Below are 10,483 nucleotides of genomic sequence, written 5' to 3' on the forward strand. Positions count from 1 at the left end.
AAGTTTTTGTTTACAACGAGAAAGCAGAATTTCAAACATAAAAAAAATCCCGGAAAATAGCAAAAATCAACTCTCGATTCCCGGGAAACTGAATTCTCGACAATCATCACCCTCTAGATGTGTATCTTATATTGTCATCTGGTTTGGAACACCTGTGTTAGCCATATTGTGGAACAGTTTTGTTACGGATGTGGTCCAGAGTAAAAGGCTTGAGCGTCTGTTCGATACAAGAGCTTTAATAGAATGACTTTAGGAGGGAATCAAGAGTGTTCAGTGTAGGTGGGAATACAGTTTAGCGTGTGTGGTAACCCGAGTAATAATTAATGTAACATCCTCCTTTCTTTATAAAAAAATTAAGTTTCCAAAACGTAGTCCGCAAACTTGCTTGGAATTTTTCTCTCGCGTGTTGGTCTGTTCGTCGCATCTGTGGTTTGCTTGCCGGGTGTGTTGATCGCAGCAAGCTGGCTTCCTCTCTCTCGCACCGACGGGGTGGCAGCAGCTGATTGGTTGACAACGGGTGATGTTGTTGTCGTTGTTGCAGTTTCGTCGAACCTCATCGCAGCAAGCGACGACGCTTCAGGTTCAGCTGTCAAATCAGCGCCAGTTTGTGCAGCACTTGATTCGGTTGGTGGATGGCTTTGGGCTGGAACGAGAGGGATTGTTGTTGGTTCTTTGCGCGGTCGCAGGTTGGTCAGGTCTCGGCGATAGCTAGCTCCATTCACGTCCACCACATACGAGCGATCGTTCAGTTTCTCGGTCACAATCGCTGGCGTCCAAGTTTTGCTGATTTCGGGGTGAGCCTGGACGTACACCGGCGAGCCAGTCTCCAGTGCAGGTAAGTTGCGAGATTTTCGATCGTAGTAGTATTTGACCTTCCTCTTGTTTTCCAGAATTGCTTCCGGAACGTTCTGCACGATTCGAGGAGTGTATTTCTCGAACGAAGCGGGTACTCCACACCTTGTGCTGCGTGAGAACAGCCTGCTCGCCGGACTGCTGCCGATCTTGTTCGGGATGTTCCTCCAATGCAGCAAGACGTACCAAACGTCCTGGTCGGTTTCCTCCGCCTTTTGGATCAACCTCTTCGCAATCTTCACCGCTGCTTCCGCTTTGCCGTTTGCCTGCTGGTGGTGAGGGGCCGAAGTCGAATGCTTGAAGTTCCACTTGATCGCCATTTCCTTCATCTCCTCGTTCACAAAGTTTGTCCCGTTGTCCGTGACAACGATCTGGGGCATCCGTAACGCGCAAAGTTCTTCCTGCAGGTCTCGACTAGGCTTCTGGCAGACATGTCCTTGAGGATATCCAATTCGATGTAGTCCGAGTAGTGGTCCACCGTCACAAGAAACTGGTGTCGCTTTCCCTGGTAGCTGGTGAAGAACACGTCCATCGAAACGACTTGCCACGGATAGATCGGAACTGCGTGACTCTGCATCGGCGGTTTCTGCTGACTTGCAGCGAATTTAGCGCAGACATGGCACTCCTTCACCACATCCGTAATCTGCGCGCTCATTCCGGGCCAGAAGATGTTCTCTCGCGCAAGCTTCAGTGTAGACTCGATACCGTTGTGGCTCACGTGCACTTTGTCGATCATGGACCGCTGCAGTGCACACGGGATCAGAATACGATCGTTCCTGAACACCAATCCGTCTTGCGTGGACAGCTCGCTTCGGTACTTGAAGTAGATTTTAGCGGCTGAGGGAACGCGATCGATGGTGCTGGGCCAACCGTTCCGAATGAAATCGATCACCGTCTGTAGGGCTGCGTCTTGTTCAGTCGCCTTCATGATCGTGTCCAGGCAGTTGTCGGAGATGCTCAGGTAGCCGCTTACGTTGCAATCTTCGAGTTGCTTGAAGATCTTGTAGATGTTCAGCTTCTGGTACTCGTCACGCACAGTCGAGTCGCTGTGAGGTGCGCGAGAGAGCGCATCTGCCACAACGTTCTCCTTTCCGGTGACAAACTCCAACGCCAGATGGTAACGTTGCAGGTTCAGGAGCATGTGCTGCAGTCGCTTTGGAGCCGTCAACAATGGCTTGTTGAAAATGTTGATCAAAGGCTTGTGGTCGGTTTTCACCGTAGTTTGGGGTTGCCTACAATCAGCTGGTCAAAGCGCACACATGCAAAAAGAATCGCAAGCAACTCTTTCTCGATTTGAGCGTAGTTTTCTCCGTGTCCGTCAACGTTCTCGACGCGTAGCCCACGATGCCGTCCTTCTGGAAGACGGCCACTCCGAGACCGAAGCAGCTCGCGTCGCACTCGATAGTCAACGGCTCTCGAACGTTGTAGTACCGCAGCGTTGTGATATCGGACACTAGCGACTTCACCTTGGAGAAATCTTCGTCCTCCTCTCGAGTCCAACGCCACGGTTCTTTCTCCGAAATCAACCGCCGCAGCCTTGTGAAGGCGGCGCTCAAATTGGGAATGAATCGGCTGAGGTATGTGACCATCCCAATGAAACGGTGCAGTTCCGTCCTGCTGGTTGGCACCGGGTAGTGCTTTATGGTCGAGATCTTGGTGTGGTCCGGTTGAAGCCCTTCGGTGGTGAGAACGTGTCCGTAAAACTTGACGGATGTCTCACAGAGCTTGAGTTTCGAATTGTTGAGTTTGACGTGGTTTAGCTTCAAGCGCGAGAGGAGGTTCTTCAGATTTGCGTTGTGGTCACGTAGCGCTTCCTCCATCGTTGCACCACGGCCGTACACCAAGACGTCATCTGCTATGCACTCGACCCCGTTCAATCCTTGGACTATCCCCTGCAGTTTGGACTGGAAAATTTCCGGCGCCGGGGAGATGCCAAACGGAAGTCGCAGCCACCGATAGCGTCCAAATGGAGTCCAGAACGAAGTCAACTTGCTGCTCTGCTCGTCTAGCACCACGTGCCAGAAACCCTTCCGTGCATCCACGGTCGAGAAAACCTTTGCCTGACCCAACTCCGGCAAAATCTCGTCCAGCGTCACAAATTGCAGATTTGGTCTCTTCAACGCTTTGTTCAGAGGAATGGGGTCCAGGCAAATGCGAATCGACTCGGCTCCGGCGATACCCGTTTCACGAGAAGAATGTTACTCACCCATTCGGTGTGGCTGTACTCTCGCGCGATGATTCCATCCTTATCCAACTGGTCCAGTTCGGCTTTCAGCTTCGGCCGCAGAGCTATCGGGACTCGGCGAGGCTGCTGAATCACCGGCGGCACCGACTCGTCGATCTCCAGGGTGACTTCTCCGTCGAATTTTCCGTAGCCACGAAAAACGTCGCCGAACTCGTCGACGATCTTCTCAGCTTCGATGCGGTAGATTCGCATCAGATCTTGAGCTCCTTCCGGCCTCACTTCAGCTGGAACCATGCTAACGGAGTTGCAGAACTTGATCAGGCCGAACGTGGTACAGACCTTCAGCGACAGCAACGGCCTGTGACTGACGTCGACGACTTGAAGCACGAGAATGTACCTCTTGTTCTGGCACTTGCACGGCAGCTTGACTTGGCCCATAACGTTAATGATGCCACCGCCGAACGCTTGGAGTTTGAACGGTGACGGCTGCAATTCGGGGTCCGACTCTCCCGTCAGCTTGCACAACCAGTCGTGGCCAATCAAGCTCGTGTTTGCTCCCGTATCCAGCTCGCACTTCACACTTTTCCACTTGCCTTTCACTTTCAGGGACACTTCCGCAAGAACGTTTCCCCCTTTCTTCGAGTTATCGAAGATCTTGCCGATTTCGCCTTCAATCTCCGTCTCTGTTCCGGACTGAACGCTCCACTCGTCGTCCGACTCGCTGTCCTCCGAGGATTCGTCGTTGATCTTCTTGACGCGGCGCACACTGTTGCGCTTCGACGAACTCATTCGAGCCCGATTCTTCCGGCACACCTTCTCGAAGTGATTCTTGCCGGAACAAAGCTTGCACTTCTTTCCGTAGGCTGGGCACGATCCTTTGGTGAACGCATGCCAATCGCCACAGAACTTGCACTGGCGGGCCTTCGACGACGATGCTGTGAGCTTATTCACCTCCGACAGCTTGTCCGCAGACAGCACCTGAACGTGCTTGGCCGTGATTTCCTCCACACGGCACAGATCTACCGCCTTCGCTTCCGACAAATCCGTCATTGTGAGCATCTTGGACCTCAGATGAGGCCACTTGTTGGAGGTGGCCAGCTTGAAGGTGATTAGTTCTGCTTCCACGGCTCCGAGTTTTGCCGGCTTGGCCAGCGACTTCAGTCGGGATGTGTACTCGTCGATACTTTCCACCGGTGACTGGGCTGCTGAGAAGAAGTCCAGTCGGTCCACGATTACGTTTCTGGTTCGAGTAACCTTCTTCTTGATGGCGGCCAATACGGTTGTCGGCGTAGCCCTGTCGGCTTGCGTCAGATCGAAGTTGCTGAACTTTTTCAGCGCATCGGGGCCAACGATCGACAGCAAAAAGCTCACTTTTTTCGGGTTGTCCGCTTCCGGCCAGTCTCCCATGCCCACCGCTGTGGCATAATTGTTCCAGTTGTCCTCGAAGAACGCGTAATTCTCGTCCATGTCCCCTTCCAAGGACAATGGCGGAGGGAGCGGCACATTGTGGGGCCCTGGTGCTACCGCTCGGGGCTCGGCCTGCTGCTTCTTGAGCAAATCTTCGAAGAGCTTGTTCTGGTTCTTTAGCAGCGCCTTCAGCTCGTCCATTGTTGTGGATTTTCGGCGGAAGTTTAAATCGCTTCCTTCACTCACTCTTCACGCGATCCCGGGTTGTACGATGCCCGACGATTCTCAACGTTTCTCGAACTTTATGCCGCAAAAACTTCTGACACCATGTTACGGATGTGGTCCAGAGTAAAAGGCTTGAGCGTCTGTTCGATACAAGAGCTTTAATAGAATGACTTTAGGAGGGAATCAAGAGTGTTCAGTGTAGGTGGGAATACAGTTTAGCGTGTGTGGTAACCCGAGTAATAATTAATGTAACAAGTTTTTTTATATTTTTGATCAGTTTAATTTAGAACGGACACAGATCATAAAATTTAGTCTATCGATTTCCAAATTTGAAGCCCCAAAAGCTGTCCCTTTTCTGATTCTTCGCAGGAGACGGTACACAATTTAATTGTAGATATATCCGCCTTTATTGACAATGCATTGGTAATCAAACCATTCCGATGAGCCAAAAATAATAATAATCGAAGAAATATGAAAATCTAGAGTTATTTTTTTTAAACATTGAAAATTCAATATTTGCTATTTTGATCACAATCTAGCATAATGTGACAAATTCACAACATACGTAAGAGTGATTTAATTTATGTTTTTTTTTACTTTTTAGTTTATTGTCCTCATGAATACAGAATCGAAAAGCTTTTATCATATTTTAATTTAAAGAGATAATGTTTTTCAACCATCATGCCTTGCGGACCGGAATTTCGGAAATGTCCTCTCTACGGAACATCTCCGGGGCCACCGGGTCAATCCGGATGGTGGCAAGATCATCTCTGACACTTTACATGTTCATATTGAGGTTTGCCGTTGAAAATTATGAAGTTTAACACCCATTATGCCTAGCGGACCGGATTTCCGTAAATGTCCCCTCTTCGGAACATCTCCGGGGCCACCGGGTTAATCCGGATGGTGGCAAGATCATCTCTGACACTTTACATGTTCATATTTAGGTTTGCCGTTGAAAATTATGAAGTTTGACACCCATCATGCCTTGCGGACCGGAATTTCGGAAATGTCCTCTCTTCGGAACATCCCCGGGGCCACAGGGTTAATCCGGATGGTGGCAAGATCATTTCTGACACTTTACATGTTCATATTGAGGTTTGCCGTTGAAAATTATGAAGTTTGACACCCATTATGCCTAGCGGACCGGAATTTCGGAAATGTCCCTCTTCGGAACATCCCCGGGGCCCCCGGTTTATTCCTGACGGTGATTAGGTATCTGATGACATTCTTGTTGGTGAAATTAACAATTTTGTAGAACATTGTTTCTTCCTATTTGGAATTATATTCGATTTATTTTAAAATTTCTGACAGGTGCACAAAGTACACCACGCGACTGCTCTTGTAGTTTTTTTTTGCGCGACTTCCCGAAGGTTAGTAAAACAACAAAAAATGCTATCATTCGTTTATTTTATTGATAATTAAGTTAAAGATTTTTCCTTCTTCTCGCAACTGTGATATTAGATTAAGTAAACATAACAGTTTTGGATTTCGCTAGGTTTTTCACCACCCTTTTCCTAGAATTTAAGATATTAAAAGAGCAATTTCTTTGCTATAGTATACCAAGTCAGTATCTGAAACATTCATAGTTGTAAGGAAAATCCAAATCTCTATACAAGCACAAAAGAAACAAAATTGTAACATGCTATCTCGAAAAATAAAAATTGAATTGAAAGTTGAAGATTTTCTGAAAAGTGAAAATTTGCCATTATTGCCCTAGGTTTATCTCAACGAATGAAATGCCATGATTATTGCTATTATAAGCCCCGCGGCAAATCCACCTCCAATGAAATACTTGCTTAAGTCTGAGCCTGTTTGGACATTGGAATAATTTTCGCTGTTTTCATTTGGTCCACAATTATAAAATTTAATCACATCGTCCATAGACATTATAGAATCTGCATCATGACTCAAGCACAGTAGAATCAACACTTGTAACTTTTTAGGCCAGCTTTTCGGAATCACAGGCCTTCGTTTTTGCCTGTTCCAGGTTGGACTCTTGCCAGAAAACATCTCCCACATTGTAACAGCCCAACTATAAATATCGCTCTTGTAGTTGCATTTGTTTGTTTTGATTGCTTGAGGGTCCATGTAGAGATCAGTTCCTGCTGCGTTTCTTGTTAGGTAGTTATCAGAAACCAGTCCGAAATCTCCGATTTTGATTGTCTCTCCTTATCAAAAATTAGGAGGTTTTCCGGTTTAATGTCTCGGTGTATCATGTTGTTCATATGTAGGAAATGTAGCCCCTAAAATTTGTTTTCATTAGTCATAGTCAAATAGCAATACAAAATATCCTTACCTCTGCGCTTTGCCTTAAATAGGATAGTCCTCTACCAGAAGGAATCGGACCTTTACTTAGAACATTTCTCAAAGATCCTTCTGCCAATTCCATGACGAGGAAATAATGGAAATCAGTTTGACCACCCCCGTAAAGCTCGACGATATTGGTATGTTTCATTGATGAGAGCGCACAGATTTCCCGTAGAAAATTGCAGGTATCTTCATTCGAATGCTTCTCCATATATTTAACTGCAACAGTTGATCCACCAACTGCAACTGTTGAACCATTCTGCGGATTTATGCAGGAACATGGATACCATGGAATCTGTGGAACAATATTGGTAGCACGCCACCTTGCTTCAAACACACAGCCGAAGGCACCTCTGCCAAGTTCCTGAAAGTTAAATAAACAAAAAATAAGGTACATTTTACTTATTTACATCGTTTAAAATCAAAAAAACAAGTAAGGAAAGCAAAAATTTTGCAAACTCGAAAACCTGTTTCAAATTTGTTTATGAATTATTGAGAAAGCGTCGATGTCCCGTGATGAATGTAAATGAAATACAAACCTTAATTAGCTGGATGTTTTTGGGATCAATATTCTCGGTGGGACCACAACGTTGAATTCCACATTGGGTACATCTGTTCAAGTCCATTTTGATGGTGATATCCCTGAAAAAAATCTCTGATAAAAAGTTTGATACCATCAAGCTTTCTACGTCGCAAAAAAATATCATTTTCTAGTTTTAAATTTTACAAAATTTTTGGCTTCCCGAGCAGACGGAAATAACGTGGGAATAACATTTTTTTGATATCTGAAAATACTAGGCCAATAACATTTTATATTATTTATAACAAGATTTGTTATTCGTCGCTATGATTTTTGTTGTTTTGGATTTTTCTAGAAGATTCCATAATACTTTCTGTTATTTAACAGTATTTGTTATTGAAATTGCATGAATTTTGTTACATATTACCGTCTGCCCGGGAATACAATTCATAATTGAGCAATTCTCTGAGATTTCGGTAATTCGATTTTTTTTTGTATTTTTTTATCCGGCTGAAACTTTTTTGGTGCCTTCGGTATGCCCAAAGAAGCCATTTTGCATCATTAGTTTGACCATATAATTTTTCATACAAATTTGGCAGCTGTCCATACAAAATTGATGCATGAAAATTCGATAATCTGTATCTTTGGAAGGAATTTTTTGATCGATTAGGTGTCTTCGGCAAATTTGTAGGTATAGATAAGAACTATACTGAAAAAAATATGATACAAGGTAAACAAAATGAGATTTTAAATTTCACTTTTTGTCACTAAAACTTGATTTATAAAAAAACACTATTTTTATTTTTTTTTATTTTCTGATATGTTTTAGAGGATATCAAATGCCAACTTTTCAGAAATTTACAGAATGGGCAAAACATCTTTGGCCGAGTTATGAATTTTTGTATCAATACTGATTTTTTCAAAAAAATCGAAATATTGGTCGCAAAAATTTATCCAATTCATTTTTCGATGTAAAATCAAATTTGCAATCAAAAAATACTCTAGTGAAATTTTGATAAAGTGCACCGTTTTCAAGTTATTGCCATTTCCAGGTAACTTTTTGAAAATATTAGTAGTTTTATTTTTTCAAATTAGTGCCCCCTCCTGGAAAGAATATTTTTGAAAAGCTGAGCAAATTCTCTATATTTGCTTTTTTGAATTTTGTTGATACGACCCTTAGTTGCAGAGATATTGCCATGCTAAGATTTAAAAACAGGAAAATTGATTTTTTTAAGTCTCACCCAAACAACCCACCATTTTCTAATATATATCAGCAACTAATGGTCCGATTTTCAACGTTAAATTATGAAACACTTGTGAAATTTTCCGATCTTTTCAAAGAATTTTATTTTTTTAAATCGAGACTAACATTTCAATTTCAATTTCAATTCGGTTTTATTGGTGAATAATCAAGATACAATAAGTTCTTTTGAGGTACATAACAGAGTTTTGGAGTTCCTTTCAGCTGTGTGTTACATCAAATCCATTTTGGAACAATTATTACTTGTAAATAAAGGTGTCACCAAGAATAAGAAAAAATAAGAAAACTTACAAAAATTGCAAGGAAAAGGGGTAGAAATAGAGAAAGCTTAAAACTAGATCACAGTTTTTTATCCTTTATAGATGTGCTTGATCATCAGCTCCCCAAGGGCCAGGATGATCAAGCACATCTATAAAGGATAAAAGACTAACATTTCAAATGGGCAAAACATTCAATATTATTATAATATAAATATTGTAATAAACATCTAAAAAATTGGCAATTTTATTCCTAATAATTCAGCATAGATACTACTACCACATGCAAAACACATCACTTAATCGATTAACAAGATGCGAGCTAAACACGACGACATGTCTTAGCGGGCGCACTAATCACTCCTGAATAAACTTGTTGCAGCCTGTTCAATCAATCTCTGTACTTAGAATGTGCGAATGCCAAGCATTCGTACTATTGCGCCAAATTGTTATCAGCTGGATAGCAAGCAAACTCTTGCGGGAAAAAATCCGGCAGCAAGTTGGTACCGGTTTGACGTCAAAGTTTTGTGTTATAAATTTTATAAATCTTCTTTGAAAACGCAAATTTTAACACAAAACGCTCACGTTTTCGGCAAAATTACAAAAAAAAACAAACTATTATCACTAATACACTCGCCTGGCGGCATGCGTACAATTGGCATGTACTAGCGCATAGAGTGATGGCAATGCACTGTCCTTATTGAATGCACTAACTGTGGATGAATCATGCAGAAGAATCGAGAAATTTCTTGAAACGCACTGAATCGTTTGGAGTGCAACAGGTGGGTTTGATGTTGTTTGGTGCCGGATACCCAATTCCTTCCGTGATCATAACCATCTTTTTAATTTTTTCAGTGAAAAAGTATAATTTACACCTTCACATCAAAAACGCATACAGACACACATTTTATAGAGAAACACGCGAAGTTGCATGTAGTTTCTGTAGACCGGCACTCTTACTGAATTGCTGATTGCTCACTTTGTAAAATAAATTAAGAAGAAAAAAACTCAACTGCAATTTCAGCGAACTCAACTAAATTGCAAACCTTTTGAAAATCACGAACTCAACGCACCAAAATCACGAATAACTCCGCCAAAGCCGCTAAAGCTGTGAAACTGCGAGCTGCTTGGAACCGTGCTGTGTACTAACACTGAGCGGCAAGATAAGCACTCACACTGTACGTTTAAGAGGATACTTTTCGCGCCAAATTGTGACATATCAGCTATACACGGAAATCTGAGATAAGGCATAAAAGCTTCGCTTTTTTTGTACTTTTATCTCGATGTCAGATATAAGTTTAAAATGTAGACGTTTTTTTTGTACCAATATTTTAGATGTCAATCCATCCAGCAGGGCAATCTGGCCAAATCAAAAATCCGAACATGGTTTTAGCATGTACCAAAGTGGTACATATGTGTACCTTTAAGGATTTTTTGATGTACTTCAAAGATAAGTAGCCTTGCCC

General features: G+C 43.2%; 1 protein-coding gene and 1 long non-coding RNA gene across 2 annotated transcripts; both read right to left on the reverse strand.

The window, feature by feature from the left end:
- Positions 1–353: 353 nt before the first annotated feature.
- Positions 354–4,645, reverse strand: LOC119771129 (uncharacterized protein K02A2.6-like). The gene is made up of 4 exons (XM_038266538.1): positions 3,059–4,645; positions 2,112–2,966; positions 1,268–2,005; positions 354–1,223 (listed from the first exon to the last, which is right to left on the reverse strand). The coding sequence occupies exons 1-4, from the start codon at positions 4,643–4,645 to the stop codon at positions 354–356; spliced, it is 4,050 nt and encodes a 1,349-aa protein (XP_038122466.1).
- Positions 4,646–6,370: 1,725 nt separating this feature from the next.
- On the reverse strand, positions 6,371–10,117 carry LOC119771216. The gene is made up of 4 exons (XR_005279089.1): positions 10,064–10,117; positions 7,519–7,621; positions 6,969–7,343; positions 6,371–6,915 (listed from the first exon to the last, which is right to left on the reverse strand). It is a non-coding gene; the product is annotated as an uncharacterized LOC119771216 (long non-coding RNA).
- Between the last annotated feature and the right edge of the window lie 366 nt (positions 10,118–10,483).

The sequence above is a fragment of the Culex quinquefasciatus genome, chromosome 1 (genome assembly GCF_015732765.1).
Source record: "Culex quinquefasciatus strain JHB chromosome 1, VPISU_Cqui_1.0_pri_paternal, whole genome shotgun sequence".
Classification (NCBI taxonomy): Eukaryota; Metazoa; Arthropoda; class Insecta; order Diptera; family Culicidae; genus Culex; species Culex quinquefasciatus.